We start from the raw sequence: 24,473 nt of genomic DNA, 5'->3' as shown, positions 1-24,473 counted from the left end.
GATCTGTTGACTACATTCCAACAGTTATGGTTCAAGTAGTTATTTTTTCATGTAATGTAATTTGGAATTCAGCTTGTGTTTATTTTAATTGAGAATTTTATAATTGTAAAATTTATTAACTTAGAATTTTGTACTTCGTTGAAACTAAAAAAGAAAATTAATCATGCTACATAGTACTAAGATGTCATTTGCACTCTATTTGCTTTTCATGTTATGATCTCGTTCTTGTATTCTACTGTTTATATAGTTTCAAATACAAAAAATTTACTTTTTATGCTATTTAAAAGAATTTGTAGTGGAACTTGATGAGTTTAAATGCTTTAGCTATAGTACCATTTTGATTGCATTGTATTAATTCATTTACTCATAATTGTATTTTGTACAATGATAAATAATGTTTCTTGATTTGATTGAACCAACTATTATCCATAGTTCAAACAAGTCAATTAAGTAGAGATGCTATATTGGATACTTATACAAGTAAACATTGGAAAATATCATTAAGCAGTTTCTACCTATAGTTTGCAATTTGAACTCGTATGAGGAATTTCTTCTGATTTTAGTTACCATTTTCTACAATTTCAAATTTAGAAAATATTATTTGCACCAATTTTTTATAATCAAGATAGTTTCAATTCAGATCTTTAACAATTATGCAGATTTGAACTTATTTAAGATATTATAAAGAAATGCTCCTAGCAAAAAACACCAAATCTGAATAGTTTCTACAAAACTTTGAAAAAAACCACTTAAGTTTCTTATTTATCTATCATTTTTGGGCATTATTATCTCTGTAAGAAACATGTGATTAAGTCGTATTATGCCCACCAAATTATATAAATAGTTAGTCAAAAATAAAATTATTTTAGATTAGATTGGACGCAAAGTGATTGTTGGATAAACTTGACTTGATAATTCAGGTTGAGCTTAAGTCGAGGGAGAAATCAGAAGCATTGCTTGAGGGATCTTTCACGAACATATATAGATTCGAGAGATGAAGGGTCCAATTGATACTTTAAAATGTTTTATCATCTTGGATAAGTTTTAGAAGAGACCTTTGGATACTTTTCAATTGCACTTCAAACATTCTTACATTTTCAAACTACCCTTATCTTTGTAATTGAAATTCAAACATAACTTTTGATCACAACGGATTCTTATATAGTATAATGATAAGGATGTCTCATTGCACATTATTTTTATTGACTCACTATGTAACTTATGATTTTTCTATTAAAATCACATGATAAAATCATCATACTTCAGTTTCTATACTACAAAATATTAAACAATAATTATTAATTATCTTGAATTACAAGCACCAGTATATTATATAGAAAGGAGTCACGCGGGCTGTCCCTCCCCAGTATATTATATAAAAAGGAGTTTGTGATAAACTCAATCTTTGACCTTCATCCGCCTCATTTAGGGGTCAGGATAGGTATTTCACACATGGGTAAGATGCATCTTAAAGTTGAGTACAAATTATATATGCAAAGAATTTGGTGGTATGATTACCTTTTCATCCTAAGAGGTGTTTGATTAGTTCTGTTGGCGAGGAATAAAAGCTAGGCAATCCATTGCGCAATTACTTCCACCGTTAAGTTTCCATTACTTTAGAATTGGGATGCTTATTTTCCTTCTTTTTCCGTTACTTCTCCTTATATTGAACTTTATTTATTCGTTTCCGTTACTTCAATCTTCATAATACTTTACCATTCTTCTTCCTTTACTTTAATTTATTTTTCCCCAATTGATTGTCATATTAAGCTTTTCATTAGTCTGCCAGGTATTTCTTTGTTGCTTTAAAGTTTTGGAATTTTCTTCTACTATATTTTATTACTATGGACAAGATTTTAAGTCTATTTTTCTTGATTAATATGTTGTATATTGGATTATCGTTAACTAGTGAGGTTGTTAATGACTTATTTGATTTTGCTAATTTGGTTGTGAATTTTTTTGTCAAATAGGCTGAAGAATTTACTCAAAATCTTGTGGAAAGGTAAATGAAATTGGTGATTTTCCTTGCTTTTGTAAATTTATGTTTCATTGTAAATTTCCTTCTACACTCCTTGCTTTTATTCTATATATTCACTTAGATATTTATTCCTTTAATGATAAATAAAAGCAAGAAAATTCAGGTCAATTTTCTTACTTAACGTTAGGTTAATTTACTTTGACGAAAGGGCAGAAAAATGTCCAAACCCTTATTTAGTTTAGTTAGGTTTAAGTATGTCGAGAATAATATTTTATGACTAATAATTCATTTATTTTCAAACCGACCCATTTACTATATATTATTTGATTGACCAATCCTTTATGTTGAAATGGGTAAAAGGTCAAATGGCTTGGCAATTTCTCTTGAGTGGATGAATCCAGAGATTTTTGAATTGGAGCTCGGGATTTTTGTTCATCCTTCCCCGTAATAATATCTCGGGGTTTGCGGCGATAACTTGGTATATCTACTATATGACCATTAACTAAAATATGTCTATGGTTAACTAATTGACGAGTTGCAGGAATATTATTGATTAGTTGATGTGAATTTGGTCAGTAGATTTAGTGTGTTGTATAGTTATGAATCCTAGAAGTTGATTCTCTTTTTAATAATTTTTCTTGAGTTTACTCAATCTAACAATTCTTTTTTCAGGTTGATCAAGTAAGTCTTCTTCAGTAGCTGACGAGGCAACAAGTTATAACCTTTGGTTACTATCAAATTTCATAGGATTGTGGGCTTAGGAGTTGAACTCAGAAGTATAACATTCAATGCTAGCGCTAAGGTTAAGGTATAAAAATATTTGAAGGAATAAAAATTAAGAAATAAAGTCAAAATATAATAAATTGAATATAATTTATATGCAATCGATATTTTTAATATTTTTTCCCCTTAGTATCATATTATTACTTGAGATGAAAGTGTAGTCTCTAATTTTCTCTCCTTAATGTATATACACAAGTCTATAGTTGTTATATTAGTGATATGAAGATATTCTCATAATTACCTTAATATATACACAAGTTCATGGTTGATATATTGTTGTGATATGAAGATATTCTAATAATCTCCTAATTGGTGAATATGCAAAATGATTTCACCAGCCATGCCTTTGTAATATGCTTACTGTCCAAGCTAAAGACTTGGTTATGAAGATTTGTATAGGAACTTTCCTTGAATGACACATCAGGCTAATCTTCTTACGAGACTGTATAGATTGTGATTGTGTTGCTCTTTGAGAGATCGTGAATTATAAATTTTTAGAACAAAGAATTCCAATTATTTTTGAAATATTTATTTTTAGACTTGTTGTTAGATAAAAGGTCGAATTTCTATTAATTCAGAAAAAATTCAAGAAATAGACCAACATATTTTTCCTTTAGCTGCAAGGCAAGCATTTAGGCTGGGGTTTTTATTTTAATGATTGTGATTAGTTTTGACAGCATCCATTTAATTTTGTTTTTCTCCTAAGATGAAACATTTTTTTTCTTTTTTTTTTTTTGTAATTTTGAATAGATATTGTGTTTCAAGTTTTAGTAAACTCACCTTATTATTGATTTTTATCTTTTTCTTGGCTGATATTCTTGTCTTGGCTAATATTCTTGAATACTTGTCTTTCATATACACCTTTTCTGTTATTATTTTCTTTCCCAATTTTATTACATTGTCTAAAATTTTATCGTAAAAAAAAAAAAAAAAAAAGAGTTGAAGAGCAGCTGAAAGCCTGAAAATACAAGCGCGAGCTTCACTCCCGCGCCTCGCGAGCTTCACTCCCAGTATTCCAAAATGAATTTCACAAAAGACAACTATAGTATTTTGTTGTTTTGGGAATTCCCAACAACATTAGTGCCTCTTGTTTGTGCTTATCAGAATATGGTTATGTAGCTACTGACTAACGCACCACACCCCCCCCCCCTCCCCCAAAAAAAATTGGTTAAGCTAAATTTAAATGATCGAAATTCATTCGTGTACAGACTCATTCAGAAGATGTAATTTCTTAATTTTACATTAGATCCCTACCGCTGAAACATATGACTTGAAAGATGTGGCAAAATCTTAAACTTGTTCTCATGGAAATGCAAAGAACTGAGACCCCCCAAGAGTCAAACAGCAATTTTTAGCATTCGAAAAACTAATTGCATATGCAGACTTGGACGCAACAAATTTTGCAGAAGACCACAAGGCAAATTATACAAGCAAAATCCAGACATGGTTAAAAAACAAAAAATTCAAGCCCTGTTTTGTTCAATGTACAAAACTTGTACAAGGCAATGCAAACACTCTCTAGGTAACATACTATTGTAGCTCCTTTACACAAATTTGAGCAAATCCACGAGACATTATAATCTTCTCAAATAGACATGGAGCCTATAAATGGTGACAACCTTCTTGTGTGGCCTTCCTTTACCCATGGCACGTTCAATTTGTAAACTCTTATCGACTGTTCGAGTTTAACAGGTCTAAATGAACCCAAATAAAAATGGATTTGGGCTCCTCAATCACTTTTTTTTTTATTGTAGAGTGCATTTTATAGTGGGGATTGATTGAATGTGAAATTAAGTAGATGAGATTGATTGTGGCACATAATTTTTAGAGTAAAATACACTTTACCCCCTATAGTTTAATGTTTTCACATAATTCTCTGTGATTTTAAAAGCTATACACACTTCTCATGGTTTGGACTAAAATGTCAAAGTGACGAAATTTGTATTTCATAATTAGAATCAACTAAAATGTCAAAAGTATCCATATATAAAGTTGAAAATTATTTATTAACCATAGGGAGGTTACGTATATATTTTGAAAACCATAATGGAGGTTATTTGGTGGAGCACTGAATCATAAGTGGGTTATGTAATAAAACATAAAACCATAAGAGTTTAAAATATCATGCATATTATGTTTATATATTTTGGTTATTTCAACCATTTTAGTTTTTAAATAAGGGTAATCTCACATTAATACTAAGAATTATTTCTGTCACTTTGATACTTTAATCCAAATTATTATTAGGTTATATATAACTTTTAAAACTACAGGGGAGTTATGTGAAAATTTGCTAAACCATAGAAGGGTAATGTATACTTTACCCTAATTTTTAAGGAGTGTTAAAATTTATTGTGTTTTGGTATGTTATTTATGTCTTAATGGCTACATCTGTTATATTTGTGTCTATACTACAACACGCAATTGGGATTAATAATTGTAAAAGACTGCGAGGCTGTGATCGGGTAACTTTTGGCAAACTATAGTCACCCGCAAGAGAGTGATGTGAATGCAATGATCATAGCGAAACCTTAACTGATTGTGCTAAAGGTCTTGGTTCATTTTCTAAAGGAACATCGGTGTGACATCTGAAAATTCAGAAGAGGCAAAGGAATCTCTTTCATTGCTTAAATTATCTGAAAATCCAGAAGTCATTGCTTTGGCAGTACAATTTGTCAGCCAATATAGAGAGTACAAAGCAATGATATTACTGGCATACTATGACGGTATTTCTGCAAAATTTTCAAATGGCAACAATAGCAGTAAAAGATAGACAAAGTGCATCATAAGGTTGATTATAACTTGACATGTGCTTCCACGAGTTACCTATATGGCGAATGCTACAATTGACAATCTCGGACAATATATCATATGTTTTGGCTTGGAAACAAATGATTATTCAAAAGAGTCTATTTTCATTGCTCTGCACGCCGTGGGTTACAGGAGCTTTTGTCCTCACTTTCCTCAAGAACCATATGCCAGCGCCGATTCCAATCGCTCCAGCAACTGAAACTGCTGTTACCGTACCTGATACAGTTCAGATGTTTATCAGGGAGAGTAAACTTGCCTTGTTAGAAGGTGCAGGTGCAGCATAAACAGTACCAGAATGCTCAGCTCACAACATTTCAATAGTATAACGAGATTAGGTGATTGAGAATGTATTAACCTGCAACTACTCTCGAATGCTGAGAATTATTGCGATCTGCATGATGGAACGAATTAAACAATGTCAAATAGCAGTCCATAGGCCTGATAGCTTTTGAAATTTCAAATACTGAGGTGATCAAGCGGTGCAACCTTTGCCAATAAAAAATTCAAGAAACGATCTAATACAGGTTTTAAGTATAAATTTGCCCTTAACGTAATGTTAATCCAGAGTTCCTGACATCTTATAGTGTATCTGTTTAGCGAATATTATTTAATCTACTGTAATTTAAATCTCAATAATAGCTTCTTTTTTTTTTGAAAAAGAATCTCAATAATAGCTAATTAGTTCAAGTAGTATTCTCCATGAGTATTTTTTTTGAACAAACAGAATGGGAAAACAAAGATTTCTGGAAGGGCCATAACTAAACATACCTTTACAGAAAGTGGTAGCATTCCCTTTCTGACAGAGGCACAAGAAATTCTGTGTTTCTGTGTCAAACCCACAAATACCACCACCCTTAGCCGTATCCTGGCACTGAAGGCAACGCATTGTCACCGGAATCTCAAAATCAACTCGTATACCATATTCAGGGATCTGATTAAATGGTGGAGTTACACCAAGATTTCTCCAGTAGACGCTCGCGTAAGTTGAGCAATGCCTCAGCATCAACCTTAACGATTCGGTAGCTTTTGGATAGTAAGAGCAGCATGAACTACTCCTCAATGCAGATGCACATTCTGGAAGGTGTCGGCAGAGGTAACTGGAACTGTCACAAGCAGAATCACATTGCTCAGGGAATCGCTCACAGAACATAGGCTTTGGTTCCATTATCACATAGTTTTCACTACAATTGAAGAAGAGGTAGTCATTTTGGGATGAAAGTGTGAAATGCGTGCTGGTGTCTAGACTGAACGGCCTGGTGGGACGAAAGTTGTTGCCATCTTGGCAGTTCCACATGAAAGGATCTGTTAAAAGAATATGAGGGTCAGAATAGGTTATATTTCGAATTGGATATCTCCCTGAAGGAGTCATGAACTCAAGTTGTCCTGAAGTTGAGCAGACAAAGAGGTGTCTGTAGTATGGACTGCCACAGCCATCATCAATGCCAAAGGGATAGTTGATTGGTATATCACCACAAGACGTTCTGCAGAGCTTTGATTGTGCTTCTGTAAGACCTGTTAAAGATGGAATTACAAGTAAAGAAAGAAGCAAAAAAATAAAGCAGGGATGACCAGGGAGTAGTAAATTGATCATATCCCATCTGGATCTTCCCATGTATGTAGAAACCATCTTGGATACGAATTAGGCGATGCAAAAATTTCAGGGTGATGACCTCAACTCTCGAGCAAGTTCTGTATAGTTCAACATTGCTTAGGGGAGTAATGAGTAAAGTTAACCATTTACTTGGGAGGAATCTCTCTGAGAATTTCTTTTTATACTTTATGCTTTACCTTTTTCTTTTTCCCAATACTAAGACTTTGTTCCCACTTCATGTAATTGAGTGCTTCTGCTTTTGCTTTCCAACATGGGAAACTTTAACTGTATTTTCACTGGAATAATTTTGATTTAACCTAGAAAGAAACATCCTTTAACAACAGTCATGAGCAGAGAAGCATTAATTCACGTGAGGTGAATGAAGTTTGATATTATAAGCCTGGGGTAGCGCATCAACAGATGCCTTGCTAAAAAAATATTGTTGGACATCATGTGCCTTGGTTGTACAAGAGGGCAGATAAAAGAAGGGGCAAATTACACTTTGCCCCCCTATGGTTTAGCGATTTTTCACATAGTCCTCCTATAGTTTTAAAAACTATACATAATCCCCTCATGATTTTGATTAAAGTGTCAAATAAATAATGGAAATGATCATTCGTAACGGAACCTTTGAAAATATCGAAATTGCCCTTATAAATACATGACACACTAAACCCATATGATTTTATGTTTTACTATATATCCACATTATGGTTTAATGCTTTACCATATAATCCTCTTATAATTTTCAAAATATACACATAACCCTCAGTTGGTTAATAAATAATTTTTAACTTTACATAAGGGTATTTTTGACATTTTAGGTGACTCCGTTACGAATGATCATTTCCGTCACTTTGACACCTTAATTTAAATCATGAGGGGGTTATGTATAACTTTTGAAACCATAGAGAGGTTATGTTGAAAAAATACTAAACTGCAGGGGGGTAAAGTGTAATTTGCCCTAAAAAAGTTTAATGAAACTAAAATTTTTCTTTGCCCTAATTATCGATTAGAACTTTTAGCTTATAAGAATCGATATTGATTTGATAGCATTACCAATAGTGGAAGACTGGAAGCCATTTTATTATATTCAATTCGACCTAGATGTCAATTAACAGAGTCTTATTCATTTTATGTCTAAATTATGCCCCTTTTTAAATGGAAAATTGTATTACCTTTTTGCACTTCTCCGGATCTTTATAAAATAGTTTGGTACGCTGATTTCATCTTCCTAACCTTCTAATGTTCAACCTCGCATTCCTCAATGCTCGGTTAGAAACAAATAGTCACACTAGTAATGTTGACTATCACTCATGAAATGATTACCTTCGTGGGAGGAGAAGCAATCTATCTTCATATAATCTAACATTCGTATTCAATTTTATTTGCACCAAAAGAAGTACACAATCTTGTTTGGTCGATGTTAAACTAACCCAAAACAGAAAAATGTGTCGAAAAGCAAATGCTGCAAACACAGAATGCCAATATATGTTAGTGCAAAAACTCAGCCAGCCAGCCTGCACTACCAACTCTCAGGTGCCAAAACTAAGCTAATTATGCGCCTCTTTTGGGATCAGAAGTCGTTGGCTTCAAGCTTATTCCTCTTCTTCGTCGTACGTCCTCAGCCTCTGCAATTTCTTCACTTGTTTTTCCCCACGTTTCTACTGAAGTGCTCGACATGAACATAAGACGAGCAAACATAGTAGAAGCTGTTCAATGTACAATTGACAGGCCATGCATCAAGGACCAATTGAACAGAACTAACAACATCAGAAGAACACAACGTTAATGAAAGGAGAAATACTTCAAATGGAGAGATTGAATTTCAGTAAAGAATATTCAGGATGAAAATTAGATTAAGCCGCCGCAAGGCAGCTTGCATATATAAGACGAAGAACCAATGTAGACATGTTTTGCTATTTTCCCGACTAATGAGATTAAGGCAATTAATCGAGGAGACACCATGAGAATGGTATTGAATACTCTGTCAATCCAATTGAAAACATATATAAATTGCATGAAAAACAACGCCTTCCGTTCTTTAATAACCTTTCCCCGGGCGCCTTTACTAATTCGACCGCAGAAAGTGAAATAGCCAAGTACCATTAACTACTATGATTATAGAGGAGGATCTCGGTCTGGTTTACAAGCTTGCGAGATGGCGTGTGCACCCAATCTACAATAAACCTTTTTTGCCTACTGATCTGACTAGATAAAGGGGTGACCTAACTAACACCTTTTAAGAGCCCCAGTCCGGTTGGTAGCACCCAACAATCTTGATTATTACCGATCAAACGATCTTCTCTTGTTTTGGCAACTTTTTAGAAGTTTCATTGCTAGCAATATACCACAAAAATATCCTCTTTTTCCATTAAATATGATACAGGATAGGAAATTCAGAAAAGAAAAAAGAGCACAAAATTATGATCTTGAGCTTTTGGCTTATTCGATCATCCAATGAGCCAGAACGAGCTTAATAGAGCGAAATTTGGGTTTAGCATTCAGTTCTAAAGACCTGCCGCTAGCATACGTAATTTAACCTTAGAGCGGCTGCTACACCCGGTCAGGCTGGTGCAATAGTACCTGGGCTACTTAGCAGACAGCCAATTACGGAACCAGAATTTTGCTTTAGGGGGGCAAACATTACACAAACATGTTATAAGTTAATACTCATCGTAAATTTTTGAGTTATAAACTTAGAATAAGAATAATTATTTAAATCTCTAATAACTAGAATTTATGATATAACGAAAGAAATTGTAAAGTAATATAAAACTGCCTTTAAAAATTAGAGCTTAGTAAAAGAATCAATGCTTGTTAGCAAAGATCGATGCTTGATCAAACAGAAACAAAAGTTGAAATTTTTTATATTTATTTTAATTAATACTCCTATTTTTTTCTTTTTTTAGCTTAAGTAAATTTACCATTAATAATTTATCCCTGTGGTTAAATCTTCTTGTACTTGAGTTTGATTTCTTCTCTTAGTCTTGTCTTTCTTTTTCATTTTATTTTGCTTACCGATATAGTGTTTCTTAATTATTATTTTAAAGTTATAATAATCATATCTAATAAAGGAATGATTTGGATAGCAAGTGTCTAATGAGAGACTAGCTAAGAGGGGCCTCAGATGAGAATTCTTTTAAAAGGTGTAATTAATTTGTAAGTGTCGAAATGCAAGGGTTAAAATAATTATGATTGTGTTTATTCATATGGTAAGCTAAGTTAAGTATAATATAACTTATTAACTAATACGCATGGTACACCGGCTAGAAAAAACCCATAAAGAATATAGTATTTATTTATTTATTATTTAAAAGTTATACTAGCTACTAATGCTATAAAAATATTAAAGTGAAACTGATATGTATGCTAATATAAGGAAACTAAGACTTGAATTGCTATATATAGGATATTTTACAAAGAAAAATTAAAGGCGATTCTTTAGTTAGCATTTAAAAGTAGAATACACCAAAATCAAATACTAATTATATACTAAGATTAGTTTTATAATAAATTTATGTCTTATGCTAATATGAGAAAACTGAGAGTTGGTTTAGATAGTGACATTTAAGTAGATTTTCTAATTTATATCTAAATATGATAACGATAAACATGTTGAGGGGAGGGGTAAAGTGATAAATTTTGATTTAGAAATTAAGACTTCATATATAAGTTTACAAAACTTTCAAAAGCCTACTTAAGGGTTTTCTAATTTAACTTGCACCTAACCTATCATATATATATATATATATACATATACTACTAATTATTACTCTTCTTTGTATTTATATACTTTCCATATTTAATCTTACCTATTCTCTTTCATATTTATTTACTTTTCCTAATTAATCTTAACTACCCTCCTTCATATTTATTTATTTTCTCTAATTAATCTTATATTTTCAAAAATATAATACTTAAAATATATCTTAACAAATGTTCTATAAACACCCGTTAGACAGACCCTATATATATTTTTTAAAAGTTCGGAGGCTGCTGCCTATGCAACTCCACGCGCCCGCTCCGCCCAAACACCCCCCCCCCCCACCCGGCCCCCCAGGCCCCAACACACCACAAAAAAACCAAAAAAAAGAAAAAGAAAAAGTTAATACCGTCCCTGCATGCTGCATGTAGCTGATGTAATGGGCCGGAGGCCAAGTTCAGTGTATAAGGCCTCGGGTCAGGACCATGACCTGGGTCACGGGGCCTAAACCTAATGGCATCTCGTGTGCCATCTAGCATGCCTATTGTTTCAATAAATACCAACGGCAAAACCGACCAGTCAAAGTTTGCAGCTAAAAACACTTCATATGGATGGTGAAAAAAGTGATTGCAATGTGAGTTGGAGTGCTGCTTGTAGGTTGATTTCAGAATATTTTGTTTGAGAAGATTTGTGGACTACGTCTCCTTGACCAAGAGAAAAGCATGCCATGAAACGGATTGAAACGCCAAAAAAAAAAAAAAAGAATGGAAAGGAAAGTAAAGAAAAGGAAGTAGCAATTGTTAAGTTGGTCTTTTTGACAACAACAAAAAAAAAAAAAAAATTGTTAAGTTGGTCTTCCTCAAGAAATGAATAGTATGCGTTTGAAAAAGGTGTATAGAGAATCAGATGAAATTCAAAAGTCATCAACCGTCGCCCGCAGAAGTTTGATAAGTATCAATTCAATCCCCTCTGAAGATGGCAGAAATGCACAGTCGATCGAGTGTGAAAGGTATCTTAGGCAGGCATACTGCAGCCTGCAGTTGGCAACCTGTGCGGAATTAATATATGGTTTTCGTTCCCTGCCCCTGGCGTAGTAGTGGGGTGCTTGCGGGCGTCATTGATGATACAACAAGTCCACCGTTTTCCGTTGATTAAGACCCCGTCGGTCCAAATCGCCATGCTTGTTGCGGTTTTCAACATTACAGATTTCAGAATTTGATGTCTCGGGGAAACTTGAAGATGTGGAAAAAGGTTACCAGGCACGAAGGAAAAGTTTTCTGATCTCTTAATCAGGTTCAGACTAATTGCATGCATGCATGCGTGCAGTTTTCTCTCATTTCATTTTCAATTTTCAACCTGAAGGTTAGGTATGGAAAATTTGTGGTTTTTTTTTTGGACACTAGGGATTGCTGTCCATCTCAGAGACGGTGCACGCTTGCATGATACTGATGGATGTTGATGTCATGAAAGGGAATTTACTTCCCTTGAACACTTAGACAATGCAGTGAAGCCGATCAACTTAGGATCAAATCAGTAACAGATTAAATTGCTGTTTACAATACTCTATCAGATTCATCATCTTAATCATATTCGTATCCTACTACCTGCATGATTTTATTGGTATCATATGTATCACAAGATAACTAATATGTCTTGAATTTGTACCAAAACATGATGACGATAAATGTACGTACAATTATGGGTGAATTGCTATCAACCCCCATTGGTTTCACAGTTTATGTCCTGTCCCCTAATGATTTTATATAAAGTGAAAAATGATCAACCCCGTGTGATTTTATATAAAGTGAAAAATGAATGGAAAGTGATTTTATATAACGTGAAAAATGATTGGAACGGTTTTCTAGATGCAAATGTACTCCTAAATTATATCTAAAGCCTGAAATATAGATTATACTAAAAATATAATCTACTCGTTTGAGATTGCGGTAGCTTATCAAAAAGCACTTCAATTAATAGAACTTTTTATCAAAATACTTATTACGCACTTAATTATATTACTCGGGCATGTACTTGCATAAGTGTGTTTTATTATTTCATAATATTTAATTTAAATTTCTAAAATATATTTATCTCTTCATTTAGTTCAAATTTTATAAGAAAATACTTAGAATTCATTTTTTATTTTTTTGACACATAAAAGTTGCTATAAAAGCATCAATTTTGGGCTTGTGTTAAAAATGCTTTAGAGATCAAAAGCTCTACTCTTAAATTCAACTACTTTAAAAGTATTTTTATCCTTCAAAAGTACCTTTTTAGTAAAAGCATTGCAACCCCAAACATGCTCTTAATCTCTTTACGATTTTGCATTTGATTACATAGCCCCCTAATGGTTTTTATATAAAGTGATTGAAGCCTCGTCATTTGTTGTATTTGAAGATGGACTCCTACAATTCTAACTAGTGCTATAATTGGCCAATGTGCTTTCCATCCATTATTTGCTCTATATAAAATTATAGGGGAGTTAAGTGATTATTATTAAGCATATAGAAAGGTACGAAAACACAGAGGGGTTAATAGTAATTTGCCCTACAATTATTTAAGAATAATATTTCAAATACTTTTCAAAGGTTCTAAATATTGGATAATTGTCTCATGGGATAAAAGTAACTTGTATTGATTAACATTCATAAAAATCGAAAATTACGAATTTAAATCCCAACTCTAGTGTAGATATGTAATCCAACAAACAGAAAATCTTGAGAAAAGAAAAATAAGATGACAAATATTTTCTAGAAACCTCCTTACTTCTCAATAACCAAAAAATAGATCGAATGATCCATACAAATTATATGTTGCTTCATTTAATCCCAAAAGATTAAACATTTTGGTACACACAAATTTTTTGGTAATTTCAAAAGTAGCTTGTATCTTCCGGTGCAATTGACCAAACTCTGATTATGTTAATTAAAGAGCAGTTATACGTGCTAGATATCTTATCAAGAGAATCCAAGGCATGCCTGTTGTGTTGAGTGTATCATTTCGCAGTTCTGATGTCAAAAGAATTGACATTCTTTTATTCTTCTCGTCCTTTTTTGGAGGAAGAAGCTTGGTGCTGTCTAGAGGTGTCAAAATTGGTGATTTGGACGGGTTTGGGTTGGGTAAAATGGGTAATAGGTATAAGTGAGTCAACCCATTTATACCCATCTAATAGATAAGATGGGTATAAATAGATAAGTCAAAAAATGAATTGGGTAACCCAATTACCCATTTATAACTCATTTATTTTTATCTTTTTGTAAATTCATTTATATTCATTTTCACAAACTAAGTTATCAATTTATACCATCATTTGCCCCCATCATTAGTTTTAAATATTTATTTATAATGCTCAATAAATCTAATTATCAATTTTTTTCCCATCTGTACTCTATGTCGCAAAATTACATACTATTTAATAATTAAACAATAGGAATATAAAATTTTGAACTAAGTACTATAAAAGTTAACATAAAAACTTAATCCAAAAATTTTGAACATCTAGCATTTTTTCGTGTGTAAATTTAAAATTTTATTTTGGAAAAGTAAAAAAAAAGAGACTAAAAATTGTCATAAATTGGTAATGTTGAAAAATGAGCAAGTTAACAAACTAAAAGAAAATAAAATGATAAGATAAAACCAACAAATAATAATAATAATGAAACAAAAATAGTTAACATCATGACAAAGTGCAAATTTGAAAAAAAAAAACGGGTGGGGTAAGAGAGGAGGTTTGAGGAAAGACAATTCTAAATGAGTTAATTGGATTTGATGGGTATTATTGGGTAATCCATTTATACTCATGTACAAAAATTTAAGATACCCATACCCATCTATTTATGGACGGGTATAGAGGTAAACTTAGTTAAATGAATTTGTTTGACAGCTATAGTGCTGCCCAATTGAAGAAAGAACAACTGGCAGCGTGGAAATGGTATTTGATTTATAAATAAATTAAGAGACAATAAACCATACAGGTGGAAAAGAAATTTGAGGCCAAACAGGTTGAAAACGAGTAGTGTAATCGTTTTGTTTCCATATGGTTGAAGAAAAAAGCATGGGTTTGAATGCGATTGGTTATGTCGGTCTCGGGAGGTTTTGGAAAATTGGAGAAATCATTTTGAACTTTGCAAGATTAATTTGGAACGTAAGCCAACGTTCTTTGACAAAACTGCAAAAGTTGAGGGCGGCCTTTTTACGAAGAAAACGCCCCCTCTAATTTGCCTGAAAAGACTCTCTGCATAAAGCTACAGGAAATTTCTAGGAAAAGCATGGATAAAGACAAATTATGGTTTCTAGAAAAGAATTGTGTGGGTCCCAAAATCCTTAATGACACGGGGAAGATAGCAAAGATGAAGACATGCCTTCTTCATCCACTACAAGATATTTATAAGTCTTCGCGATTTGTTCGACGGGTGCAAGTCACAAAAAGCCAAAAAAAAAAAAAATCACTTTTTTATGACATAAAATTATGATTGTCAAGTCACAAATACTTACTATTTTTGAGATGCAGCCTCTTCATATTACGTAGACGGTGACCCTCATTTCCACGAGTAAGCAAATATTTTATTTGTTGTATAGTGTTGCTTTTACACTAGAGTTTCTACTGTAGTAGGAATACGTTTCTTTTGTAGGTCAATAAATTAAAAGGAGGTTAGTTTGCTCAAAAAAGAAATAGAAGCACGCAAAACCTTAAGCGTTCAAAAATGAACAGCGAAGAAATTTTATAAAGTTACAAGAAAAGTGGCTCTAAATTGGAGAATTTAGAAAGGTTTGGTCATGATGAGCACTTCGACAGAGACCAGCCATGCCGTAGAGCTTGGACATGATTCCAAACCACGAGCAACCCTGAGCCCAGAATTTACGCCAAAATGCAAAATCCAAAATTTAGCGTCCGTAATGACTCAGCATACCTTGGACTAGCCCCCCAATCTCCATCATCATGTCAACATTTTTTTTTTCTCAGCGGCAGCAACAATCTACACTATTTCTACAGTATAGAAGAGAAGGAAAAACCTAATTAAACATGTATATGAATAGAAAAGTGAACTACCAAACTAAACAAGTGAACTGTTACAGTCTCGTATCGTTAAAGATAGCAATTTTTAGGTACTTCGCCTCGTGATACAATGTGCAAAATACCATAATAATGTAAAGTACGTAAAAAAGGGTAGAATTGATACGTTACGAGTTTTAGTAAAGTCTCTGTAGTTCTTGAGTCAATGCATGGAATAGTTTATAAATTTATCACGTCAGTTCCACTACACTTTGAAACTGATAAATCTCTAGTGAAAAAAGAACTGATATGTAAAAGGTAATTTGCCTGACCATAGTATTCTTATCGATTTTTGGTACTTTCTTATTACTATGTGAAATGGGAAACATTTCCCTAAGGGGCAAATAACCTAATGAACCTCTTGTAAGAATCGTGTGCCTGCAGCTTTTCTTTCCAAACTCTTGAACCTTGATCTCCGTGGTCCAATCAGAACCTAATCTTTACACCAAATTTTCTATGCCATGCAAGTAAGCCACGTTGGAGTTGGTGTATGGTCAAGGGAAATGAATCTCAGTCAACCCTCCTTTTGTCTTCTCCATCTTGCTTAATTTTCTTTTCCACAGCTGCTTTGATCAGATGGCCCTACATTTTAAAGTTAAAATAAAGTTTAAAGCTTAAAGAAATCGTGGTTCAATCTTCTCCATTCATGCTAATGACAGCACGCATTTCAAACTGACAGTCAAGGTCTCCCATTAAAAATAGTACTAGACGGTAGATTATTTGGTCAAATATATTTGCTGACATCACCTTTACAATTTTTAATATAAGTTTTTATCTTTTTAATTATCTTTTTATCTCATATACATCATATCATAAAAAGTGCTACAGTAATTATTCCAAATAATATTTCAAATAATACCCTATCCAAACAAACTCAGTACTTCTTTTGTTACTTAGCACGATTATTCTCTTACGTCTTAACTGGTTTTTTTTTTTTAAAAAAAAAAACACTATACCTTCTAGACTAACTAGCTTTATATCCAATTATGGACGAAAATTACAAGTGATCAAAAATAAATTAAATTTTAGAAAAAAAAAAAGGTAAGGATTTAGACATTTGAACTTATGTCCCGTACGTGCTATATAGGGATTTAAATAACATATAATCAGTAGATAATAATGAATTAAATTTATTAAGGAATAAAATAATTCAATAATCTTAAAAAATGAGACGTCAAAATATTAGAAACTTTTTAAAATATATCAACTGGTGAATAAGCAAGTATGTAGATAGATGATGAGCTTAGATAAGCCCCACCAGCAAGAAATTTTTGCGGTTCTTGAAAATCTGGACAGTGATCTTGGTAAAAATTTCATGCGTTATCGTCACTTGAAAACGGATAATCAACTCATGACGTCGTATGATGAAGACCTGACATATTGACCCATCTTAAGAGTCACTTAAGAAAAAATCGAAAAGTAATTCAAAGGCAGGACTTAAAGAACAGAGAAATAATTGATTCAGCAGTTAAATTCTCAACCTTTTCCGTCTAATGTATTTGTAAAATAATCCTGCTATATATTATCATCTGGTCCTTCAATTTGTAGCTTGTTACATATATTGAGAAGATTATTGGAGGAAACTTCCTATAAAGACTTTTTCATTTAAAATTTCTTTTCGTTACAAGGAAGAAATTCAACATATTTTTTTTTTAAACAAGTCAATTTATATTTTAAAAAATGCATCAAAAAGTTTTGCTACTTGAGCCGACATCTAAATCGTACCAAGAGATCCTCCCTCTTATTCTTTCTCTCCTGTTTCCCTTTTTTGATGTAATTCACTTTTCCTCTAGCCTTGTTTGGATTGGATTTTCTTGAATTTTTTGTAGAAAAATTACTGTAGCGATTTGATGTATGTGAGGAAAAAAGATAATAAGAAAATGTGATCACCGAAAACGACACAATTTTTCGGCGATAAAGGCTGTCCAAACACCCTCAAGTTTAATTCAGTACTTCCAGTTTTCTTTTAAATGCAAATACTACTACTATTTTTGGAGCATTCGTGGAAAAAGAGGAAGACAAATGACCAAGAAAGACTTCCCAGACACAATAGCTGCAAATGGAGACCGCCGGAGCCGTGTAGGGTCATTGTGCTTGACTTGAAAGTTGGATGAAGGAAGAAAAAGGGAGCCTCACATCTTTGACGTAAGAAACCCCACGATGGTCACAGCCAGACAACCTATTACCTGCATCTGCTGACCGCGAGATCATATCATGTTTCCACATTCAAAAACAAAGAACCGCCAGCTACTTCTTGAATAATAGTTTTCAATACTAAGACAAGAGATTGGGTCACCCGAGAGTTTTTGTCCATTGCTTCTGGAGTATATAATCAAAATAAAGGGCCAAGCGGTGTTTACAAATTATTATTAACATGATCCCATAAAAACGTGTGTGCCTGATGGCCGCAGTTGCTTTTTGGTTGGTTGCAGCAAAGCTAATAAAACTCAAATCCTATATATTCTATAGCCTGTCAAACCGATGGATCACGATTCTATTTCCTACCCAAATCAGCCGAAGATAAACCCAAAATTCGATTTCCAAACTTGACAATGGAGAGAATTTTCAAACCTAAGCAATCAAGAAAAGATTAAAAGAACATAAACTAAGGCGGGCAGAAGAATCCTCTAACTAAGTAGGTGAGGCGAGGCGAGGCGCCTTTTTATTCTGTTCAAGGTGCAAACAAGACAGGAGATTGTTTTCGTTTTCTTTTTTAACTTTTCCACATTTTGGTCGGGCCCTTTTCTTTGAAGATCCCGAAAAGGATACAAAGTACACACTACACAGGATCCAGCCGACAGGAGAGCACGCTTTAACCCTTTTTCGATGGCCATAAACAAAACAATACTTTGGCAAAATATGTTTCTTTTGCTGAGGACCAAAGATCAGATGATATATCTAAAACTTGAGTCTTTTTTACTAGCTTTTAAGGCATTTCCTGTCTGAAGATCGAGGAGGAGTTTCTTGATCTCAAAACCTTATAACTTAATGAACGTTGATGTTTCCGTCTGAACTTAATGGCTACTGGTACAGCAGCTTCTCCTGACTGTCATCCAAATTGTCAAATTGAGGCAAATTATCGCGTCTTAGTCACGGCAAAATGCTAGTACTTATTGAAAGGTCAAATTAACGTGAAACTTTTTCCACGAGACGCCCTGGTTGGTCATACTTGTTCAGAAGCCATCGACTCTTTGTCTCCACTTGCTCCCTTTTTTCTTTTCTCCTTCGTCTTATTTCGTTAATTAGAGATTGTGGTCCGTTTAATTACCATAAATGTTCATTTTTTGTCTTGTCTCTCCAAGTCTTTGTGTACTCGTATTGTGCATTGGCTTTTTCGGTGCAAGAGTAATTGCAGAGTAACTCGCTCGTCTATCTAGAAGGGAACCTACCATAATAAAAGTGCCTCGTAGCACAAATCACATTTCTCTCCTATTTGGTAGTTCATCATCTGTTGGGGTTTAAAGAAATCCAAAAAAATAAATGCAAGAGCAAGTTGGGAGATTTTTAGTAGTATCTGACTGAATTGGAAGACAGGAAGGAAAGGTCTGAATGGTACTGTAAGCTAGCTTTTTCTTTTTTTTTTTTCTTTTCCCCGCAAGACTAGGATTCTTATAATCTAATCTAGCCTAATCTATGGGAAGAAGGGAAGAGGACTCGATGTGAGTAAAGACTCCATCGAAGATGGCCAATTAAGACCACCACATCTAATGATAAATTGGTGGAAGGCAAGAATTGAACCCTCGTACCAAAGGCCTAGTGGCTATACAGTAAGCTAGCTGGTGTTGCATTTTGCGCACTGCTTAGTTTTCCCTCAGTGTATTTCCTCACGTAATTTTATGTTTTCAATGTTTAATAAATAGTATTCTCTTAAACATTTTCTTAAGTTCAATATAACAAAATCAGAAAATCTGTATTTGATGGAAGTTTCTCGTAGGAATGGTTCACATATTATTATTATCTTAAACAAGCTAGGAGTTGTAATGTTTTTATTTCCTTAATGTGAATATTGACACTTTGAAAAAAAAAAATCTCAAAGTGAATAAATTTGACTTTCAAATAAGATATGTGGCCGACATGGTCACCATTTAGGTTCAAACTGGAAAAAGGTGAGAATTGGATTGGCGATTTGGCAAATTAGAAATGGAATTGGCTTTGGGAAACAGAATCTGTCCAAGACCTTGGCTGAAGGTTCTGATTTTGGTTCATCCAGATTTGAAACCAATAGTTTTAAGCTGACTCGAACCATCCAAATTGTTTTCTTTTAATTTTTGAAAGAAGACACCACCTCAGCTCTAGGGCCAACCCAAACACCATCGCCCAAAAATATCTTCTACTTTATTTAAAATGTTCAATAAATCTGAGGTATTGTTTCATATATTTTCTTATTCTGAATTGATTGTCATATTTTCTTAGAATCATTTTCATAACCATAAGTAATTATGTGTAGCTCAAAAAATCGAAAAACTAACAAACAGAAATTGAAAACAATAACCGGAAAGAACTAGAGCCTAAAATGGGAATTGAAGATTCCAAAATCGTCACCGTAATTGTCCCTGCAAGGACCGATTCCGATTCCACCTTTCAAAGAAATCAAAACCGATGATTTTGAAATCATGACCACACCGTACCCATTGAAAGAAAAACATCAAGCTATATTATGATTTGATTTTATACCCGGGGGGGGGGGGGGGGGGGAAGTAATTTGTATTATTATTCATCGATCAAAAAACTCCTACTATTTCACATTCCTTCTAAAATTGTTCACCTAGAATGTGATATAAATCTTGTTGGAGTGATTTTTAAATTCTCAAACAACAAAATTAAAAATTTAAGCTAGTGATGTTAATTAGCAACCAGTTTACTAGTAGGTAAAACTGATGCCATAAATGAGAAAGACAGCAGTGCATTACAGGTTCCAAATCACAAGAAAATGGTGCAAAAGAACACATTCAATTTTCAATAATCTATATGCTTAGTCACAATTAATTACTGACTAAAAATTTCGATATGAAAAAAGAAGTCAAAGAAACCCATTAAAATTGCACGCACAGGACCAGGTCCCACGGAGGCAAAGGCCAAACCAGAAAGTCTGGGAACCGCCCAATCCCGAAGCAGAACAGTCAACACTGGGTTCCAAACCCACACAAGTCACAGATCTGTCCCTCCCAAGAATCCATCCAAAGACGTGGTTGCTGCGTCCGCCCGTGCGTGCACACGCTACTCATTTTTCACGCACTCACACACTACTAATTTTAAGCAACCAACCAAACCAAACCAAGTCAGGACCCAGGATATATAAAAAAAAAAAAAAAAAAACACACCCCACCTCATCCATCATCGTCTCTCTCTCTCTCCCCCAGAAACCTTGGCCGTCAAATCGGTTGACTTTCTCCTCTTACCTTTTCATTTTCATCACGTGGAACGCGCCGCACCCTTCGGGCCGGTGGATTTCTCTCTTCTCTCTCTCTATATTTCTTCTTTTTTTTTTTTTACTTTTTGTTTTTTCGCTGAATTCTAACTAGTACTAGCTTTTTCCTCCTTTCCTTATAAATTATAATAGGAACCAGTCAAACTCAGTCTTGACGAAACACAGACGAAACCTTCCCTTATTTTCCCGATTTCCCCCTTTTTTTCAACTCTATTTATTGCTGAGATATTACTACTTTATTTATTCCAGTAGAAGTGGACTTTATTTCCATCTGGCACCATTTCTGACGCATCTCCTTACGTAAATTTATCAAAAATGATCAAATCTGAACAATTTTCAGTCGACGTAACCTTGAAATCAAGACACCGTCTCCCCTCGCCTCATTTCCACCTCCTTATATACCCCTCCCCATTCCACCTGTGAAAAACTTCTTAGACTCTCTCCTCTTTAGAATACTGCAGCCTGATTAACAACAATCTTCTTGATTGACCAGAGTATTTTGCTACTGGTGTTTATCTCTTTGTGCAAAAACACTACTAGTTTCTGGGGTTGATATTTATGGACAAAGGATGGGGCGTAACCGTAGATAATTCTGACAAAATAGGATTTTTTGGAAATAAGCCGGTTTTTGGATTCAATTTGAGTCCTAGGTTGAATCCTAGCAAGGGTAGTCTGAGTATGTTTCCGGCCGCCGAGTTTTTGGCCAATCAGAACCGCCGGGAAGACTCGCACGCTGCTGCTTCGTCCGATGGTGAGAAGAGGGTTGTTGTTGGCGAAGTTGACTTCTTTTCGGACAAGAAGAAGGCTAATGATATCCTGATCAAGAAAGAAGATTGTCATGGTGAAGACAAGATGAAGACTAACATGGACGTTGTAAATGTAAGCATCCCACAAGACAGTAGTACTTTTTTTTTTGTCTTAATCTGATATATCTGGTGAATTAATCCAATCCCATTACTTCACGATTATGTGCTTACCTCTTTTTGTTTTTTGTTTTCCCCCTGTATAGACGGGCCTCCAACTTGTTATCGCGAACACTGGAAGTGATCAATCCACGGTGGATGATGGAGTTTCATCAGATATTGAAGATAAAAGGGCTAAGCTTGAGGTAAGAGGATGACAATTAACTTTCTTATCGACTGAATGATGTTTCAAGTCTAATTTGGTGATTTAGTTAAATTAGCTTTCACGTTTTGATAATAATTTCCTGTTTTGCACAATTAATTCAGCTGGCTCAGCTTCAAGTGGAGCTTGAAGGAATGAATGCTGAAAATCGAAGGTTGAGAGAGATGCTAAGTCAGGTTAGCAACAATTACACTGCCCTGCAAATGCACCTCATGACATTGACGCACCAGCAACAACAGAATGCCAAACCCCAAACCACACAAGACCATGAGGTAGATTTGTCTAACTGTTAACTCGATATAATATTCAATCATATATGGATTTTTTTTTCACTATTAATTTTGAGATGCTGAATAAATTTTGCATCATTTAGATTGGAGAAAGGAAATCTGAAGAAAATAAACCTGAAAATGGAGGAGTTGTAGTTCCAAGACAATTCTTGGACTTAGGCCCTAGTGGCACAGCCGAGATGGACGAGCCAACCAATTCTTCGTCTGAGGAGAGAACCCTTTCCGGATCACCCCACAATAATATGGAACTGTCTAGGAATAAAGGAGTTGGTAGGGAAGAAAGCCCCGAGTCACAAGGCTGGGCTCCCAACAAAGTTGCCAAACTAAACGCATCATCGAAGACTGTTGATCATGCTCAAGCCGAAGCTACCATGAGGAAAGCTCGTGTTTCTGTTCGAGCCCGATCAGAAGCTCCCATGGTAATTCATGATACAATCCTTAACAATGATCAAGCTGATGATATTAAGTACATGTGAGGATTGATTTGTTTACTAAACCAATTCGATCAAATCAAATACAGATTACTGATGGATGCCAATGGCGAAAATATGGACAAAAGATGGCCAAAGGAAATCCGTGTCCGCGTGCTTACTACCGGTGCACCATGGCTGTTGGTTGTCCAGTGCGCAAACAGGTACGTAAAAAAATTACTACACCAAGAAAGCATTTATTTTGATCAAATGATAAGCAAGCATGTTTCTAATTTCAAGATCTGCACAGGCTATAATATTTATGAATGAATTTTATATTCAATTCCAGGTTCAGAGGTGTGCTGAGGACCGAACTGTCCTAATAACAACATACGAAGGTACTCACAACCATCCGCTTCCTCCGGCCGCCATGGCGATGGCTTCGACGACGTCTGCAGCCGCGAATATGCTACTTTCGGGCTCCATGTCAAGTGCCGATGGACTGATGAATCCCAACTTTCTAGCAAGAACCATTCTACCTTGCTCATCTAACATGGCAACAATTTCAGCCTCGGCTCCATTTCCAACAGTCACACTAGACCTTACTCAAACTCCAAATCCATTACAATTCCAAAGACAACCCTCCACCCCATTTCAGCTTCCTTTTGGAACCCCTCCCCAGAACTTTCCTCCGGTGGCTAACCCACAAATGCATCAGGTTTTTGGCCAAGCATTGTACAATCAATCGAAGTTTTCTGGTCTCCAAGTGTCCCAGGACATTGAAGCTGCAGGAGCAGCAGCACAAATGCAAAACCAAGGGCAACATCCACAGGTGCAACAAGGACAGCACCACCCATCATTCGCTGACACGCTTAGCGCTGCCACGGCCGCGATCACAGCTGATCCCAACTTCACCGCGGCCCTTGCAGCTGCTATCAGTTCTATCATTGGTGGTTCTCATCCCAGCAGCAGCAACAATAGTAATCCAACCACATCAACACCGCCAACTGCCAATTTTCCTGGGAATTAATTTCAAGAGCTTCCATTTTCTTGCTTTTTTTTTTGTGGAGATATTTGATGTTAATTAATTTTGTCTAATCTTTCTTTTTCCTTTTTCCCTCACATGTATTTTGGCTGAACATAGTTAACATGTTCATATTTTTTAGTTTTTTTAGGTCGGGCCTGCAGAGGAAAATGTTGGAACATAAAAAAAAAAATTCTTCATTTATTTTTTTGCCACTTTCTGTAGTGATAAATTTTATTTGAATTTCAGTAAATACCGTAGAACCCAAGAAAAA

At 34.5% G+C, this 24,473-nt stretch overlaps 2 protein-coding genes across 2 annotated transcripts; one reads left to right on the top strand and one right to left on the bottom strand.

Moving 5' to 3' along the window:
• Positions 1-5,356: 5,356 nt before the first annotated feature.
• Positions 5,357-7,281, bottom strand: LOC113709523 (uncharacterized). The gene is made up of 3 exons (XM_027232306.2): positions 6,341-7,281; positions 5,928-5,963; positions 5,357-5,788 (listed from the first exon to the last, which is right to left on the bottom strand). The coding sequence occupies exons 1-3, from the start codon at positions 7,197-7,199 to the stop codon at positions 5,661-5,663; spliced, it is 1,023 nt and encodes a 340-aa protein (XP_027088107.1). The 5' UTR covers positions 7,200-7,281; the 3' UTR covers positions 5,357-5,660.
• A 14,408-nt stretch (positions 7,282-21,689) lies between these two features.
• On the top strand, positions 21,690-24,414 carry LOC113709337 (probable WRKY transcription factor 31). The gene is made up of 6 exons (XM_027232085.2): positions 21,690-22,229; positions 22,360-22,458; positions 22,580-22,747; positions 22,849-23,184; positions 23,286-23,399; positions 23,525-24,414. The coding sequence occupies exons 1-6, from the start codon at positions 21,909-21,911 to the stop codon at positions 24,203-24,205; spliced, it is 1,719 nt and encodes a 572-aa protein (XP_027087886.1). The 5' UTR covers positions 21,690-21,908; the 3' UTR covers positions 24,206-24,414.
• The last annotated feature ends 59 nt before the right edge of the window (positions 24,415-24,473 follow it).

This window comes from Coffea arabica, chromosome 9e (genome assembly GCF_036785885.1).
Source record: "Coffea arabica cultivar ET-39 chromosome 9e, Coffea Arabica ET-39 HiFi, whole genome shotgun sequence".
Lineage (NCBI taxonomy): Eukaryota > Viridiplantae > Streptophyta > Magnoliopsida > Gentianales > Rubiaceae > Coffea > Coffea arabica.
The sequence above is the reverse complement of the archived record's forward strand: the minus strand, read 5'-3'. Positions and strand labels throughout refer to the sequence as shown.